The sequence below is a fragment of the Mercenaria mercenaria genome, chromosome 17 (assembly GCF_021730395.1).
Source record: "Mercenaria mercenaria strain notata chromosome 17, MADL_Memer_1, whole genome shotgun sequence".
In the NCBI taxonomy this organism is placed as follows: Eukaryota; Metazoa; Mollusca; class Bivalvia; order Venerida; family Veneridae; genus Mercenaria; species Mercenaria mercenaria.
The window spans coordinates 3,926,777-3,946,716 of NC_069377.1; the positions used below are offsets into that span (position 1 = coordinate 3,926,777).

The following is a 19,940-nucleotide window of genomic DNA, read 5'->3' on the forward strand; positions in this document are numbered from 1 at the left end:
AGAGCTTAAAATAGAAATATTTGTAAAGTACTTTTTCTCATGAATCGCTTAATGGGTCTTCTTCAAACTTGGTCTGTAACATCATTATAAGGTCTTATGCCAAAAATGTTCAAATGGGATTATTTGTGTCCTTTTAAGAGCCATTTGAGTTAAAATGAAAATACCTTTAAAAGATTTCATGTGATGGTTATGCATTTTTAGTGTGTGACAGAAAAATATAGAAAATAAAACAACTTTACATAACTTGTTTTAATGAACAACTGAAAGGATTTTCACAGAACCTATCTAGAAGCAAAGTCAGATGGTAAAAGTATTCTTAAGGTGAGCGACTTGGGCCCATTTGGGCCTCTTCTATTAAAATTGGGGCGCTTGGTCCCATTAAAGGGCTGCAAGAGCAAGAAAAAACGTCTGATTGATCGTCGTCCTACAAAAGTTCAGTGTGAGCTTTCAGTATAGGTGTATGTTTCGGCGTCCATCTTCCAAAATTTACGTAAACATCTCCTGCGAAAGTAATGATCAGTAGAAATACCTATAAACAACTTATCATAAACCACTCGATGGATCTTCTCAAATTTGGTCTGGCGCATTATTGTAAGGTCCTGTTTCATTTTAGTTCAAATGGGGACAAATGGGTTCGTTTAGGGGCCGCTAGAGCTAAAAAAAAAATAGAGAAAAACCTTTTGATGACTTTCTCATGTACCGCTCCTTGATGGATCCGAATTGATCTGTACTAAGAGTGTTAAAACATTCTGATTGTTAAAGAGCATAGCAGCTGTGCTAAAACAGGAAAAGAAACTTGAAACAAATCTGCTGATGAACTGATCAATGGATTCTCACCAAAGTTGGTCAGAGAATTCCTTGCATGGATCCATCTCAAATTTCTTTAAGTGGTTCTGCTTTACTACAAAATTCAAAATCTACTCGGATAAAAACGGGATTATTTGATCAAATGAAAGAAAAATAACGTGTTAACACTAGGGACCAAGTATTTATACACCCGTTCAAGTTGGAAAAAAACGGGACGTTAAACTTGGCATATAGGTAGATGGCGATGATACGATGTGCACAGCTCTTAAACCGACTCTATATGTCAAAGGTCAAGGGATCTAACTCTATGAAATTGGTCATTTTGTTCCTTAAATAAAACTCTAACGGGATATACTATAAATGAAAAATTCAAATGTGATTGACACCTTCAAGCCGAATTTCCACTTCACTGCTTCAAAAGAAACACTGTCATGTCCACTTTACCTTGTTTTCAGATGGGGAGTCGCATCACTAATCGTTAACACTGCATAAAATGCCCATAATAAGTAGACATATCTGTAGTTCCACTTCGACTTCAGCTTGGGCCATTACATATTGATAATTTCGGCCGCCGTAGTCCTGCCCGCGTTTACTTTGGTTGCAACACTTGTTCAGTTGTCACGGCTAAGACGGAAATATATTATTTACTTAAGACTATAAAAGTCAGCCCATACCACTGCATATCTCAGACTTTCAAGTCAATATACACTGGCGCTATACGTTCAAAACAATTTTCGGTTATTTTATTTGTACTAAAAAAAGCATCACCGTATACGGACCGCACACATATATCGATGAAAACAAAAATGTTCGCCATGACAGCCGATACTGCAATCACTAAAAAGGATGGTAATAAATTAACTGGTTTGTGAGAGCGGGCCTTGAATAGCAGTATCGCTGTGCATAAGGTGAACAAAGGTAGATTTGTCGCAATTTAATCACATTTTAATTATACCATCCTCAGATTACAAGATATTTGATGTGCATTTCCGGGCTTCAATTGCACTTTGGTGTTGAAAAATCCTAGATGTACCTGATATGGGATAATGAATAGAATCTGTCATTTCAAATTATATAGTGCGTGCAACCTTAATCGAACGAAGCAGTACCTAAACTTGAAACTGAGCCCATTTTTGGTTTTGTCAGCGCATATGTGCGGTAAATTTTTGTGTAAAAAATATTACGGACTCTCGTTTCTTCGTCGGTCTTTATTTACTCAACCGCACCGAAGGATGGGCTGTTCTAACGATCGATCCATAATGATACGATAGTCTATGAAAGTAACTTTAAAGACACTGATTCTGGTATGCCAGGTATGTGGCCTATGGGAATGATAAGGTCTGCGTATTGGCGGTAAGGGCCAATACACAAGGCTGGACCATTGATAGACTTGCTTCTGTTTATCACAATAAGCTACTGTATAGCTACTGTGCAGTACATAATTTACAGGTGATATTTCTCACCTTCATAGCAAATCAGTTCTCACCTTTATAAGAGTTTAGAAACCTTGATTGAATTAGGGCTAAATAAACAAAGTGATAAGATGCAACAGTGTTTTTTTTTTCCATATTTTCAATAATCAAGTTTTTTAACAAATTTCATCCTTATTTTTTTTTTCTTTTTTTTTTTTAATCAAAAATGCATTCAGGCACAAAGCTTTTAAAAAATCTTATCTTTAATTTATCGCCGTAGATCTATTTCAGCATGGGCTACCTGTATCTAAATAATGAGACCTCGGGTAGGCCGATTTTACATTCTGATATTTCACGTTGTCAAAAATATAACGAGTACAATTATTTGGACTAGGGCTACCTGGTTCTAAAAGAATCGCGTAAAATAAATCTCAATTATAAGGTTTAATATTGCGTATGCACATGTTTCTGTTTATTAAGTATGAATGTGCCTCGCATTTATCAGTCTTAAACAATGTTCCAAAACAATACGTAAATACTAGTACGACTTCTCCACATTAATTAAAGTTGATCAAATCGAATGACATCCGGCGTCTTCTGCAAAGCCGACCAGGGGAACGTTAAAGCCTCTCACATCCCTCAATGTGTAGTCCTATGCCTTCATTTTTCTGTTGCTAACTAAAATATTTTCATCTTGTGCCCCGCTCATCATGAATAAAAAGACAGGAAAAGCTTTATTACATTGAAAATTTGTTTGTTTGTTTTGGGTTTTACGCCGTTTTCAACAGTATTTCAGTTATGTAACGGCGGGCAGTTAACCTAACCAGTGTTCCTGGATTCTGTACCAGTACAAACCTGTTCTCCGCAAGTAACTTTGCCAACTTCCCCACATGAATTATCAGAGGTGGAAGACGAATGATTTCAGACACAATGTCTTTTATCAAATCGTCACGGAGAACTCACGACACCGCGATCCGTAGACCAACGCTCTCCCTACTGAGCTAAGCGGGCGGGCTTATTACATTACATTGAAAAAGTCATATAACAAAAGTACCAACAGTGCCATTGTTGAGTCTTAACCCTTATCATACTGTGCCTTTGTGACCACTGTAGATGATGATCAGCCTGCACATCCGTGCAGTCTGATCATGATCTGCACTGTTCGCCATTCAATCAGTATATTTTTTGGTAAGTACCCCTTTTAACAGTTAATGGTACAGTCAAAATTGAAAGATGGACAAGTTCATTATAGAAATTCAGCAGAGTAAGGGTTAATATTATCTTTTCGGATAGAAATGGATCAAACATGTTTTGTAATAAATACGGTACAGCTGTATATATATCGAAGTATAAAACATAAACTATGTATCGAAAGAAACAGTTGCTGCAAACACTCCCTATTACAAGAATGCGATTAGATGCTTTTTATTGTCTGGTTTAACAATCCGTCATGCGTAATATTTCATAAAGAGGAGTAGCTTCGTACATGGACAAAAGAAAAAAATGTACAAATTATATGGATGTTGATTTATGTATTCTAGACTCGCAATGGACTTCTTTCAGTTGAACCAGGTGTTATAATGTGGACTTCTAACTAATAAGGAAAAAAAACAACAACAACAAGAAAAAACGATAATTATAAGACATTATTTACATAATTTGTGTATAAGGAAGGAAAATATTCAATGATTTATTAGCTTCTGGCTGAATTAGTTTCGCATCAGTTTCACGAGTACCGTTTTGGAAAACATCACGTGCATTAAAGTAAGTTTTCAGTAATTATCTTAATTAAGTACATGCCTTTTTGCATAAATCGTGTGCTGTTGACCGGTCTTTAGTTCAACACTAATGTCAAAACTTGAAGAAATTAACCATGAACATTTATTTCTGACAACATGACATTGTATTATTGAATTACTTGCCCGTCAGTGGTCAAAACTGTTGCCCTAGGTCTTCACTAAATGTTTTATTTCAGTGAAAGGTTTTGACCTATTATATTTGTCCATTTGATGAAAATACTTGAAACATAAAACGATTAAGTCTGGTATGCTTACATTATTTATTGATAAAACAGAAAATGCGAATGTCCGAGTTCTAACAGGTATTTATGTAATGCCTTTATATAGAATAAGACATTTATCAGTCTGTTTAAAATGCTTGTTATTACATTATATGACTATCATCATATTATACTCCGTTATGACTTTCATACTTTTACTTTTCCCCTATATTAACTTTTTAAAACTTTGTTTTGAACATAACTGTCATATTACCTTGTATGTTCGGAAATGAACACATTTCATGGTTATGCCTAATAAAATATTTTTAATCTTGAAAAAAAAATATTGAATCTTGGTAAGAGTGTGCTATCAGGGAATCTAATTAACAGAGATAACAGCTCAAAACAGTCAAATAAAAAATAATTTATTTGGGAAAATCGCAAAATTTATACAAAATTGTGTAAACGGGACGTGCAAAAATATATTTAAATAAAGCATTGCCTTAGTACGTCTGTTCTCTTTCCGGTTAACGAAAATTTGAAATAAAGGTCTATTTTCACAGCGTTTCTCATGAGTTTTTAAATCTAAAATAGCTATAGGCCTACACTTATATGAAAAAAATCTCAGTTCGTCTAAAGTATATGGTTCCGATGTGAAAAAAAAATGTTCAAAAATTCCCTTTTCTTTTCACGCACTGACTCACGTAATATAACTATATTTAGTTTACCTGCAATGTTTAGATAATGATAAAGGAGATGTTTTTACTGGTTATCAAATTTCAGATTTTCTTTTTAAAAGATCAATTGACTGATCATAAAATTTGAATAGGAGTTTTCCGGTTGCATCATTGCTAAAATAATTCAACAGGTCACAGTTTTAATTTGTTTGTATCTCATTCGAAGGATAATCTGTCGGTAAGTACGCATCTTCGTCTTTAATATAAAAATGATTTTAGCTTGATTTTCTCCCAAATATTCGTAGAAATTGTTTTTAACTTTTTTTTTTGTCAAATTCTGACTGCTAGAAACGGACATCATGCGGACAGACGCACGTAAAACTGCCGTTACTCGTATCAAATTAACTTGAAAGACACATAATGCAACAATAAGCAAAGCATGAACGTTAGAGATCTAAAAAAGTAGAAGTGATACTTTGACTTCTGATAAAAAAGTATATATTGTCACTCAGTAAGTACCGAAAATGAAAGAAAATATAGGGCCTACGCAGAATATGTAATATGCTCCCTAGACTAACAAAGTCTGTTGAGGTCAAGTAATCTCTAATGAAGTTTATTTCTTTCTTTATTAGACACTGAACCCTCATCTCAACAGACTTGACACTGAACCCTAATCTCAACAGACTTGACACTGAACCCTCATCTTAACAGAATAATGCGATTCTGAGGTTAGAGTCAGATATAAGAGATATTAAAATTTATTTTTCAGAAAGTGCTATTTGAGAGGATTTAATTGCAGAAATATTAATTTTAAAGGACTCAATGACTGATGCCAGTCTATATCCTCGATCCTATACTTTTAGTTCTGAAATTCTTAATTCATATCAACAGATAAATGTGTACAGTGCTTTAGGGTATAGCGGATTTTAGGGTATAGAGGATAGGCTGATAAATTTTGTATTTAGACTTGAATTATTGTATAAATTTTCATATCATTCTTTTACTGGCATGCAAACAGACATATTGACATACATTTTATATATTTTCTCGTTGTGTTATTTTTCATATGTCATCAAATGTAAAATAAAGCTATCCCCTATAGACTAAATCAGTGCATATGTAAAAAACGTCAGTGAATGAAAAGTATTTAATAGAAATTTAAAAAGCTGAATGTTTTTGAAAAGAGAATACATTATTATTCTGATTTATAGTAAAGAAGTCTTGGAAAGTTTGTTAAGATGTGGATTTTAAACTAATAATGTAAAAAATGACCAAAGCTATCCTGTACACCCTAAATCAGCTCATATGTAAACAATGGCGTGGAGAGAAAAAACACATGAATTTCTATGAAAAGCTGACAGTTTTAAGAAGAATAGATGTTTTCTGTCTGATATACTAAAAAAAAACTATTATTGTCATTTCTTTGAATTGGAATGCAGTAAAAATTAGTTAGCTATCCGCTATACCCTAAAGCACTGTATATCATACTCGTCCACATTATGGTAAAAATGTTTGGGCGGGCCCCTGTGAGGGTATTAAGTTCTTTAGCTTGAAAATCAGGTTTTTTCCCCCATTTATTGGGAGCTTGGTTACAGCAAACGCAACATTCTTTTCCTTGATAAAGAAACCACAATATCTAAACTAGAAAAAGAAAGAAAATAAAATAAAAAAAAATCTTTGACCAATCTACCATACAGTTTTATGATGATTATATGAAAATGTTAGAAACCTCAAACAAGCTATAGGTGCGTAGGTTTCCGGTCCCTACATACATCAATAGAAATGCAGAGTTTACGATGTCTTGCACCTGTTTCCGCAAAGCTTATGTTTTATAATGAACATGAAAACACAATTATAAAAAAGAAACAGGAAGCACACGTATAACGCTCGTTCTTTTTTTCTTTCCGAATATGAATCGTTCACTCTTCGTTGCCGTGTTAAAACAATTAAGAAATGAGCCGTGCCACGAGAAAACCAACATAGTGGGTATGCGACCAGCATGGATCCAGACCAGCCTGCGCATCCGCGCAGTCTGGTCAGGCTCCATGCTGTTCGCTTTTAAAGCCTATTGGAATTGGAGAAACTATTAGCGAACAGCATGGATCCTGACCAGACTGCGCGGATGCGCAGGCTGGTCTGGATCCATGCTGGTCGCATACCCACTATGTTGGTTTTCCCGTGGCACGGCTCAAATGACATTTCTGTAGTTTGCGCATCATGATTTAAAATAACAAAAAATAAAACGTCAGAAATACACACGTGAAGACCTTGAAATGACAACGCTGTCCGGAAAAGCGTTTTTTTTCCTCATCTAAAATTTTCTTAAACGTTTTGCTTGAAAATAAGTAGGAACTAAAAGCCAAAATGCGCAATAAAACTGCCGGACTTAAATCTAAATTTTCTAAATTCACAAAGTAGTGATTTTGGTAGTTCTGGCTATTTTTATTTTCTGATGGTCGCGTCCATTAAGATTAGATTAGGTTTTTTAGAGCGCTGATTGTACTTAACTATAAGAAAACATAATATCAAGAACCTTTTTCATTGAAGCTCACCGTTTTTTTTTTTTTTGAAGTTAACTTGTCCAAGCATCAAGCGAAATAAAATATGTCAAAAGCAAAAAGGACCCCGCATACCAATTAATTTGTATAGTTTAATTAAAATTAAATAATTTTCCCTATATATATATTTTTTTTTTGAGGGGGTGTGGGGGGGAGGGTATGAATCAGTAACCAGAACGAATTATAACCAAAAAAAAGAGAGAGAGAGAGAGAGAGAAGAAAACCTCCTTTATCGGGTTTGGAATCGTGAGAATGCCGAGGTGTTACCAGTTTTAGTTTCTGTAACAGAAAAAGAAACGGCCTTCAAGCCTAGTATAAACATAAAGTGACTATATTTCACAGATAAACATAAATATTTACAAAACTGTCGATTTTATGGAGACAAGAAACAAATTTCGTCAGAAGCAAAGAATTTGAACCACGCGACCTGTTGCACGGAATCGCTGTGCATTAGAATAAAAGAGATGAGTCATGCTTGAAGATTCTACGATTATTCTTTGTATATTCTCAAGTGTTAGGAAAAGAATTCCTAGGATTGGTTTGATAGGAAATAGCTGCTATTCTTAAAACGAAAATGTATTATTGCAGATCAAAAATAATTTTTAAATGTCATTTTTATTATTTCACCAAAGATTGTTGAGAGAGACTGTAGAACTGCCAAACTTTTTTCTTCACTGGTGAATATTTTTAGAAAACGTTTATTACTTTGGCATATTATATTTAAAATGAAAATTTATGTAAACTGTTTTCAAAGCTGATCGTAAGAGAGAAAGCATTAAAGTATTATTTAAAGAATGCCGCGTTTTCACATGCAGTTGATATTAATGTTAATTTGAAATATTATACTAGTATGCTATAACAGACTTCAAATAATACAATAAAATTGTATTTGTTTCAATAAAAATTGTTATTGAAATGCCAATGATTTTTTTTTTTTTTTTGCTACAAGATAAGTTGTTTGTTCAAATTTTGATGACTCGATGTTGGCAAAAATGAATGTAGTTAGAATACTTAGATGACAGGAGTTTTTTTTTCTATTTCTAGGACAATTCAGGAAGATGGTGATGGATCTGCAGTCTGTGCTCCTCATCCTTTTATTCGGACCCGGAAATTTGATTCTGTGTAACGATGTGCAGTATTGTCCGGAAGGAAAGTTCCAGCCGGTAGAGGGCGGCCCTTGCAAGGAGTGTTCTCGTTGTCCCGAGAACCAGATAGTGCGCGAGACTTGTTGGCAACAGAGAGACACCGTGTGTGGCACTTTTACAGATTTTCAACTATTTCATCGCGAAAATGACTTGGATATTTTACATGTTGACAGCGAAGCAAATAATTTGAACAAGGAGAGGGACGCTTACGCGACAAGTTCTTGGCAGACTGCCAGCATAGCGATGATAGTGCTATTGTCGGTCACTACAGTGATTTGCGCTGTATTAATTGGAACCGTCTGCTACAGATGCCGTCGTGATAGCAAGGATGGCCTGATGATTTACGTTGACAAAGGTAACCGTAAGTCTTTAAGATATAAATAGCTTAGCTTACTTCAACTTGATTACAAGGTGACACTTTTTAAGTGATTTTTATTTCAGGGCGTACGGGGATGAAATATATGTAAAATAGCTATCACCATTGCAATCTGCCATGCCATGTCAATGATGTAAACAAGGGGTCATCTCATTCACACGAAAATTACTTAAATAAAGTATCACTATTCATATGTTTTTCGTCCGATATTTTGGTAGAACTAAGATAGTTCTTGAAAAACTTGTAATTAGATATACATGTTACGATGAATGGAAGGCCGTACACGCCATAATGTTACAATGTAAGTCAGTGGGAAAACAATTGGTGGTCTCTAACCTGAAGTAAAATTTGAACACTTTTAAGATTTTTTTACATTTACTAAGTTACCCCATTTTGAGTTTCACCAAGGACTGGAGACTTGCCCCGTTTTAAGCATTACAGAAGTAGACTGACTTTATGTATCCCTTTCTGGCTGAAAGTCAGTTATAGCAATTATAGGTTCCATAAAATTTAACAAAATTATTTCCCGTTTTAGATTTTAGAAAAAAATTCTACCTTTTTATTTGAGTTAGTTTTATATGAAAGTGTGTGGTAACAGTCGCGCCGTCTTTATAGACATCTTTTGTATCTTGTTAAGGTAATTGCTAAACTGGAAGTAATAGCGTAACGTCATTTATCCGGAAAACTTAGAATAAAGCCTGGATTTGGCGTACGGAAATGAAAATCATGTTATGAATTAATTGCAACCCGTGAGTGAATTTATTACAATGGCAACGTAACACTATCTTTCTAAAGTTAAAATATGATATTAAAACATCTGATACGTTAAGTAATTCAAAATAATGGCTTAAAGCCAGTTTGAAATGTCCGGATCACTTTAATCATGGGCAAATATCTCAAAAATAAGCACACGGACCTGTACATTTTATTTCACCATATTATAGGTCCTATGTTTATTTACAACTGTGAGAAGTTTCATTAAAATTTACATTGTAGATAAAAATCTATTTGCGAAAATGTTATGAAAATTGTGATTTTCCCATAGACTCCCATTATGAAAACATGCGTGATGTCCTAATTTTTCAATTCAGTCTAGCTAAAAATCAAGCACACAACCATATCTTTTGTATAAATTTTGATGAATGTTCTAAGTATATTCTGAAGTTTTGAAAAATCAGGGATTAATCAAATTCTACATTGTAGAAAAAAAATTGACCCAAACGTGCAGAACTACCTTAAGACGGAACCATCAGGACGGAACTTATATTTCTACTTTTTTAACCGCAAACTGTATCTACTAACATTCACATACTTGTCCAAAGCACAGTCTATGCACATTCTTACTACCAAATAAGAGCTATATGGAAGGTCGGTCTGCAACGGAAGGCCGGTGCGTCATGCTAATTGCCAAATGCCACCAAATAATTAATGCTCAATGCCAAATACTTACTGCCATATATTTAACTTCAAATGGTCAAATGTGAAACATATTATGCTTATTGTCACATTTTGTAACTTTATGAGTTATGCATCTAGTCTCATAAAGTAATGAATGTAACTTTCAATTATTTCAGGGTCTTTTCAAATAGAATTTGTTTGAGATTTCATTATTTGAAAAACATTTGAGCCGTGCCATGAGAAAACCAACATAGTGGGTTTGCGACCAGCATGGATCCAGACCAGCCTGCGCATCCGCGCAGTCTGGTCAGGATCCATGCTGTTCGCAAACAGTTTCTCTAATTCCAATAGGCTTTGAAAGCGACCAGCATGGACCTTACCAAAACTGCGCGGATGCGCAGGCTGGTCTGGATCCATGCTGGTCGTAAACCCACTATGTTGGTTTTCTCATGGCACGGCTCATTTAATATCCTACCCGTCTGATTCAAAGCAGTTTACCCTAAAATGTTTAGAAAAAGTACGTATTTTATGTAATGAGATCGTTTACTGTTTATAAAGGATGCATTCATCCACTGATACTCAGCTTTTTATTAAAATAAGCGGTCGATATTTGACTGTAAGCATTTGGCAATTAACATTTTGCAGTTTTAAATGTTTTGTTTTTAGCATTAGGCAATTTAGCATTGCACATCCGTAAGGGACCCTGCACCGGAGCATTTTATTCTGGCGTCAGGCATGCACTTTAGTTCAATAACAAATCGCCGGATTTCGATTTTTTTCACGCGAGAAGTGCATCTCTTCTTGATAAGTTGCTTTGGTACCCATATAGCATACAAATCTACTATACCGAAAGCCAGAATGAGTTATAGTTTTGTTCTTTTGACAAAATAAACGATAAGGAACAAATCATTGGACGTAAATTGTATTTTTGTACACGAAAGGAAGATGAATCATGCAGACAATTTTCTTCTGAATAACATTTTAGCAAGATTTACCAAAAAAAAAAAAAAAATATATAATAAAAAATAAATAAATGAAAAACAGAATGAAAAGAACGTCTATTAATAACGGTTATGCTAAATGTTGCCTTAAGACCTGTATTTAGTCATTTTCTTTCGTAATGTTAAAAGCTTTTTTGAATTATCTTTATTAAATATCATTAAAATGTAATTTCAGTCCGACAAAAGGGTAACCATAACTATCAAATATCTATAAAAATTGTATTTTGATTTCACCCCGTTTCGCAAATAGTGATTGTTATAGTGGATAACATTGATAAAGCAACATTTTATGTAAATTTAGTGGAAACATTGCAAAAGGATCAAATTTATATTTCTTTGCCTACGAGCGGCTTCTTTGTATCAAATGAAAAGAATTTGTCACTGATGGATAAAAGTTCATTGATGGGGGAAAATAAATATGTCACGATATGGAGGATACCTCGCCATAACGCGGTCAGAAATCTAGATAGTGAACATAAATAATGAAATCTTACGGTAATACAAATATAACATTTGATAACGGCTCTTTTTCATTATTCTTTTCTGTACGTTATGTCGGACTTTGGAAGGGAGAGGGAGATTATTGTCAACACCGAAATGCAAAGTAGTGTCAGAATCAATCGAAAGAGTTTTAATTTCAATAAAAACTTCATATTGATGTATTATTCAGTTTTTTTTTTTTTTGGATTTGTATCATAATGCGATCTAAAACCATATAAAATCGTGCTGTATTGTCCCATTCGGATTTCCTTTCCTATGAAAAATAAATATCACTCTCAGATTGTTTCGAAGAAAAATTATATTTTTGTCGAGCCCGCTTGCGGAAAGCGAAGACATAGTCGTCCAAATGGCTGTACGATGTATGTGCGTTAGTGCGTGCGTGCGTCCGTGCGTCCGGATTTTCAAGTTTGTCTGGACTATAACTTTCACATGCATAGAGCAATCTTGTTTATATTTGGCATGCTCAGTGAGACGGAGTGTTGTGCGCAAACCCCAGGTTCCTATCTCAAAGGTCAAGGTCACACTTGGAGGTCAAATGTCATTTCAGATCTTGTCCGGGCCATAACGTTGCATAAAGGAACCTTGTTTGTATTTGGCATGAATATTTATCTCCATGAGACGGAGTGTCGCACGCAAACCACAGGTTCCTATCTTAAGGGTCAAGGTCACACTTAGGTGTTAGTGGGCATTTTAGAGCTTGTCTGGGCAATAACTATGATAAGTATAGAGCAATCCTTTTTTCTATTTGGCATAAATGTTCAATACTTAGGTGAGTTTTTGTGATCGCTCGATGTCCGGCGTCCGTCGTCTGTCTGTCTGTCTGTCAACATTTAGCTTGTGTATGCGATAGAGGCTGTATTTTTCAAATGATCTTCATGAAGTTTTGTCAGAATGATTACCTTGATGAAATCTAGGCCAAGTTCTAAAATGAGTCATCTAGGTTCAAAAATTAGGTTACTAGGTCAAATCAAAGAAAAACCTTGTGTATGCTGTAAAGTCTTTTTTTTTTTCAACTGATCTTCATGAAGTTTTGTCAGAATGATAACCTTGATAAAGTCTAGGCCAAGCATGAAAATGGGTCATCCAGGATCAAAAACTAGGTCACTAGGTCAAATCAAGAAACACATTGGTGTGCGATAGAAGCTGTATTTTTCAATTGATCTTCATGCATTTGGGTCAGAATGATTTTCTTGATGAAATCTAGGTTAAGTTCGAATATGGGTCATCTTGGGTCAAAAACTAGGTCACTAGGTCATATCAAAGAAAAGCTTGTGTATGCAATAGGGACTGCATTTTACACCGAATCTTTGTAAAATTTGATCAGAATGTTTGCCTGGATGAAATCTAGGTGAAGTTTGAATGTGGGTTATCTGGTTTCAAAAACTAGGTCACCTGGTCAAATTAACTAAAAACCTTGTGTACGCAATAGGGGCTGCATTTTTCACTGGATATTCATAAAATTTGGTCAGAATGACAGCCTTGATGAAATCTAGGTCAAGGTTGAATACGGGTCATCTGGGGTCAAAAACTAGGTCACTAGTTCAAATCGTAGAAAAACCTTATGTATACGATAGAGGCTGTATTTTTCAACTGATCTTCATCAAATTTTGTCAGAATTATAGCCTTGATAAAATCTAGATCAATTTGAAAATGGGTCATCTGGGGTCAAAAACTAGTTCACTATGTCAAAACAAGGATAAACCTTGTGTATGCAATAAAGGCTGGATTTTACACTGGATTTTCATAAAATTTAGTCAGAATGGTTGTCTTGATAAAATCTAGGTCAAGTTCGAATATGGATAATCTGGGTTCAAAAGCTAGGTCACTAGGTCAAATCAAAGAAAAACCTTGTGATGCGATAGAGGCTGTATTTTTCAATTGATCTTCACGAAATTTGGTCAGAATGATAGCTTTGATGAAATCTAGGTCAAGGTCGAATATTGGTCATCTGGTTTTAAAAACTAGGTCACTAGGTCAAATAAAAGAAAAAACTTCTTTACACTCAAGCTTTTTGCTCCAATTTTAATGAAAATTGGTCAGAATATTTGTTTCCATGAAATCACTAGGTCAAACATGTTTACACTGTTACGATGTGTTTCTCAGGCGAGCGACCTAGGGCCATCTTGGCCCTCTTGTTGTGGACGTATAATTGTTTCGTATAATTACTTCCCTTTGTTGTTACAATAAATAGTATATTTTGTTACTTTTTTATTATTGACCGTTGCAAAAACCGAGACCACTTTTCTGTGGTACAACATGGACGGTACTTTAAATTTAAAGTGTATTTTGACATATCTGTATCTGGTAAGGATTTTTTCGTGGACTTAGATTTTTTAATTACTTCCCTTTATTGTTGCTATAAATAGCTCATTTTTGTAACAGTTTAAGTATTGGCCATACGGAAAAATCAACACCACTTTATTATGGTACAAAATTTGTTAAACATCATTTTTAGGTTATTTTGACCAATCTATACCTGATAAAGATTTTCTTTGTGGACAATCGCTTCCTTTAAATAGCTTTAGTTTGGGTCAAGATATTGAAACGAAACTTGCATTAATTGGCTGAAATGTTTGAGTCATTCAGGCGGTATTTCAACAAATAATGGGCTCGACATTGTTGCCTTTGGGTTTCATCATTCTAGTTTATGATATAACTAAATTATCGGCAATTTTAAAGTTCAAAAAGTTGATAGACCGACAGAAAACAGTACATATCACTTTGGCTTGATATGAACATATTAATCAGGAAGAAATTCGAGAAAAACGCTGTTACGGGTTTAGTGAACTAAACAGCATGACATATTGTTTAGTGTTATTTCTTACAAACTGCACAATTTCGCTATGAGCTACACTTCGTTTATTCAAGCGTTATATTAATTGGTAGATTACCTCACAACTTTTTTCAAAATTTTTGTATATGATATGTTTAAAATGTCACAGTCCAAAGACTTGCATGTTTAATCACTGAACATTGTGAAAAAAAAATCTTCTAGTGGTTATGACAGATCTTAAGTGTCTTAAACGACCACTAATTAGGGCATGCATAAGTTAACTTTGTAGAACCGTTTAGATTATAACTGAGGATACTAAGTGTGTGAAGTTGGCGACAAGTTCGACATTCGACATTGAACATTCGATCTCAGAACGACATTGGACATTTGAAGCGTGAAGTTGGCAATAAGTTAAAGTTTCGACATTGAACATTCGATTTCAGAACGACATTGGACATTCGATACCAGAACGACATTGGACCTTCAATTTTAGAACGACATTAGACATTCGAACCCAGAACAACATTGGACATTCGAATCCAGAACAACATTGGACATTCGATACCAGAACGACATTGGACATTCGATTTCAGAACGACACTGGACATTCGATACCAGATCGACATTGGACATTCGATTTCAGAACGACATTCGACATTCGATTTCAGAACGACATTGGACATTTGATACCAGAAGGACATTCGACATTCGATTTCAGATCGACATTGAACATTCGATTTAAGAACGGCATTGGACATTCGATACCAGACCGACATTGGACATTCGATTTCAGAACGACATTCAACATTCGATTTAAGAACGACATTGGACATTCGATACCAGAACGACATTGGACATTCGATTTCAGAACGACATTGGACATTCGATACCAGATCGACATTGGACATTCGATTTCAGAACGACATTCGATTTCAGAACGACATTGGACATTTGATACAAGAACGACATTCGACATTCGATTTCAGATCGACATTGAACATTTGATTTAAGAACGACATTCAACATTCGATACCAGATCGACATTGGACATTCGATTTCAGAACAACATTCAACATTCGATTTAAGAACGACATTGGACAATTGATACCAGATCGACATTCGACATTCGATTTCAGAACGACATTCGACATTTGATACCAGCACGACATTGGACATTCGATTTCAGAACGACGTTGGACATTTGATACCAGATCGACATTGGACATTCGATTTCAGAACGACATTCGACATGCAATACCAGAACGACATTGGACATCTGATACCAGATCGACATTCGACATTCGATACCAGAACGACATTGGACATTCGATTTCAGAACGACATTCGACATTCGATTTCAGAACGCGTTGGGCATTTGATACCAGATCGACATTGGACATTCGATTTCAGAACGACATTGGACATTCAATACCAGAACGACATTGGACATTCAATTTCAGAACGACATTGGACATTCGATACCAGAACGACATTGGACATTCGATTTCAGAACGATATTCGACATTTGATACCAGATTGACATTGGACATTCGGTTTCAGAACGACATTCGACATTCGAATCCAGAACGACATTGAACATTCGATTTCAGAACTACATTAGACATTCGATATCAGATCGACATTGGAAATTCGATTTCAGAACGACATTCGACATTTGATACCAGATTGACATTGGACATTCGGTTTCAGAATGACATTCGACATTTGATACCAGATCGACATTGGACATTCGATTTCAGAACGACATTTGACATTCGATACCAGAACGACATTGGACATTTGATACCAGATCTACATTCGACATTCGACACCAGAACGACATTGGACATTCGATATCAGAACGACATTGAACATTCGATTTCAGAACGACATTGGACATTTGATACCAGATCTACATTCGATACCAGAATGACATTGGACATTCGATATCAGAACGACACTGGACATTCGATTTCAGAACGCCATTGGACATTCGATTTCAGAACGACATTCGACATTCGATTTCAGAACGACATTGGACATTAGATACCAGAACGACATTGGACATTCGATTTCAGAACGACATTGGACATTCGATACCAGAACGACATTGGACATTCGATTTCAGAACGACATTGGACATTCGATTTCAGAACGACATTGGGCATTTGATACCAGATCGACATTGGACATTGGATTTCAGAACGACATTGGACATTCAATACCAGAACGACATTGGACATTCGATTTCAGAACGACATTGGACATTCGATATCAGAACGACATTGGACATTCGATTTCAGAACGACATTGGACATTTGATACCAGATCTACATTCGACATTCGATACCAGAACGACATTGGACATTCGATTTCAGAACGACATTCGACATTCGATTTCAGAACGACATTGGACATTAGATACCAGATCGACATTGGACATTCAATTTCGGAACGACATTGGACATTCGATACCAGAACAACATTGGACATTCGATTTCTGAACGACATTGGACATTCGATTTCAGAACGACATTCGACATTCGATTTCAGAACGACATTCGACATTCGATACCAGAACGACATTGGACATTCGATTTCAGAACGACATTGGACATTGGATTTCAGAACGACATTGTACATTCGAATCCAAAACGACATTGGACATTCGAATCAAAAACGAAAATTGGCTAAAAGTAGCATCTTAAGTACTGTGAGATCATTTAAATTCACAGACATGAAATTTCTCGCTAACGTGAAGAAGAACTGTTTCGCGCGGGCTTAAATTCGCGCATTTTCAATTTTAGAAAGGGAAAATATAATCAAAAAATAATAATAGCGCGGTCTTAAATTCGGGCATCGGTCCTAGCGCGAAATACGCGAAAATTCGTCCTACGCGAATAACAACGATTTCAGAGTAAGTAGGTCGAATGTCGTTCTGAAATCGAATGTCCAATGTCGTTCTAGATGTGAATGTCCAATGTCGTTCTGATGTCGAATGTCGTTCTGAAATTGAATGTCGAATGTAGATCTGGTATCAAATGTCCAATGTCGTTCTGGTATCGAATGTCGAATGTTGTTCTGAAATCAAATGTCCAATGTCGATCTGGTATCAAATGTCCAATGTCGTTCAGAAATCGAATGTCCAATGTCGTTCTGAAATCGAATGTCCAATGTCGTTCTGGTATCGAATGTCCAATGTCGTTCTGAAATGGAATGCCCAATGTTGTTCTGAAATCGAATGTCCAATGTCGTTCTGAAATCGAATGTCGATTGTAGATCTGGTATCAAATGTCCAATGTCGTTCTGGTATCGAATGTCGAATGTCGTTCTGAAATCGAATGTCCAATGTCGATCTGGTATCAAATGTTCAATGTCGTTCTGAAATCGAATGTCCAATGTCGTTCAGAAATCGTATGTCCAATGTCGTTCTGAAATTGAATGTCCAATGTCGTTCTGGTATCGAATGTCCAATGTCGTTCTGAAATCGAATGTCGAATGTAGATCTGGTATCAAATGTCCAATGTCGTTCTGGTATCGAATGTCGAATGTCGTTCTGAAATCGAATGTCCAATGTCGATCTGGTATTGAAAGTCCAATGTCATTCTGAAATCGAATGTCCAATGTCGTTCTGAAATCCATGTCCAATGTCGTTCAGAAATCGAATGTCCAATGTTTTTCTTAAATCGAATGTCCAATGTCGATCTGGTATCGAATGTCGAATGTCGTTCTGAAATCGAATGTTCAATGTCGATCTGGTATCGAATGTTGAATGTCGTTCTGAAATCGAATGTCCAATGTCGTTCTGGTATCGAATGTCCAATGTCGTTCTGAGATCGAATGTTCAATGTCGAAAGTTTAACTTATTGCCAACTTCACGCTTCAAATGTCCAATGTCGTTCTGAGATCGAATGTTCAATGTCGAATGTCGAACTTCTCGCCAACTTCACACACTTGAGGATACTACGTTTTGTCTAAATTTAAACTAAGGAGTGAACTTAACACATAATTGTTTGAATCTTTGTGAAAACGGGTACCAGAAAAACTAACTGGTTACTACAGAAAAATAATAATAGAAAATAATATTTAATCCGCGAGTCAAGTATAAGAATTATTCAAAGGTTCCCGGCCAAATTATCAATCAACTTCCAAATTCTATTTACATATTACTCCCATCGTGCAATCACCTATATATGCAGGCCTGCATAGGGTTAAACATTTTCAGGAGTATTCTTCGGAAGTGTTCCGCCCATGCGCCTGAAACAAGACTAGAAATGTATTCTACTGAAAGCTTTCACCAGTTACTTTAAAAAAAGTTCGTATTTGATCGAAGGGGTTGAAACTTAGGTAGAATCCATTGTTACTTTCCACTCAAGTAACCAAAGAAGCTGAAATGTTCCCGAGTTTGATTTCATAACCTTTGCATTGACAGTTATTTAAGGTAGACAATTGGCAAACGCTAAGTAAAACATGTCAGTCCCTTTAAAACATGTTACATATTTTTTTCAGATTCTGCGGAATCACCTTCTCCCGGATGCAGCGATGCAGTGTCACGGTGTTCTGCGAGCACCGATGACATCATCAAAGCATCTCCGAAGCAAGAGCACAGACTACGGTCAAACAGCAATGTAAACGAAAGCAGAAATGAAAAACACCCCAGACGTAACCACAAGATTCAACAATTCGAAATAACAGAAAAGAAACCTAATACATGAGGACTCTGGAATGATTCTGTTCGACACCATGTAGAGATCATACCTATGTGGAGACTCTTTTTAAGCGCATCTGTGATTTACGTGTTATTTCTTTGATGTAAATCTTGTGTATTCCGGAAATAAGGTTTGCGCATGCTTGGGTTACCGGATACAGTAAAAATGCCCCGTGTTGACTTGAAGCTCTAGGGGAAAGCCAAATCCAGCATATAGCAGCCACACTGGGGATTCCGGAAGAAGAACTTGGTTTATAGCATGCTTAACAAGTTATTAACAAGTTATTAACAAGTTAAGAAAAGAAACAAAAATGTCGTTAGTGTCTTTAGAATTGAAACTTTTGAAATGTATTATATAGTCGGTGTGTTCCGTTACTGTTTTGTATGTCGTTTGTTTCATTCACGTTTTATCAAAATGAGCCGCACCATGACAAAACCAACATAGTTCGTTTGCGACCAGCATGCGCATCCGCGCAGTCTGGTCAGGATCTATGCTGTTCGCTTTCAAAGACTATTGCAATTAGAGAAACCGTTAGCGAACAACATGGATCCTGACCAGACTGCTGGTCGCAAACGCACTATGTT

General features: G+C 35.7%; 1 protein-coding gene across 3 annotated transcripts; it reads left to right on the plus strand.

Moving 5' to 3' along the window:
- Positions 1-3,589: 3,589 nt before the first annotated feature.
- Positions 3,590-19,640, plus strand: LOC123536183 (uncharacterized). Of its 3 annotated transcripts, none has more exons than XM_045319139.2 (3): positions 3,590-3,983; positions 8,498-8,953; positions 19,157-19,640. In XM_045319139.2, exons 2-3 carry the CDS (start codon positions 8,512-8,514, stop codon positions 19,360-19,362), a joined length of 648 nt encoding a protein of 215 aa, XP_045175074.2. In that variant the 5' UTR covers positions 3,590-3,983; positions 8,498-8,511; the 3' UTR covers positions 19,363-19,640. The 3 variants fall into 3 exon arrangements, with proteins under 3 accessions (XP_045175074.2, XP_045175076.2, XP_045175075.2); XM_045319141.2 differs by lacking the exon at positions 3,590-3,983 and adding an exon at positions 4,995-5,133; XM_045319140.2 differs by lacking the exon at positions 3,590-3,983 and adding an exon at positions 7,990-8,130.
- The last annotated feature ends 300 nt before the right edge of the window (positions 19,641-19,940 follow it).

Bases quoted from the DNA above. Each gene is read 5' to 3' on its own strand.
- LOC123536183 (XM_045319139.2), top strand. From the start codon at position 8,512: ATGGTGATGGATCTGCAGTCTGTGCTCCTCATCCTTTTATTCGGACCC. The intron at 8,954-19,156 runs GTAACCGTAAGT...TATTTTTTTCAG, and splicing joins GATGATTTACGTTGACAAAG to ATTCTGCGGAATCACCTTCT.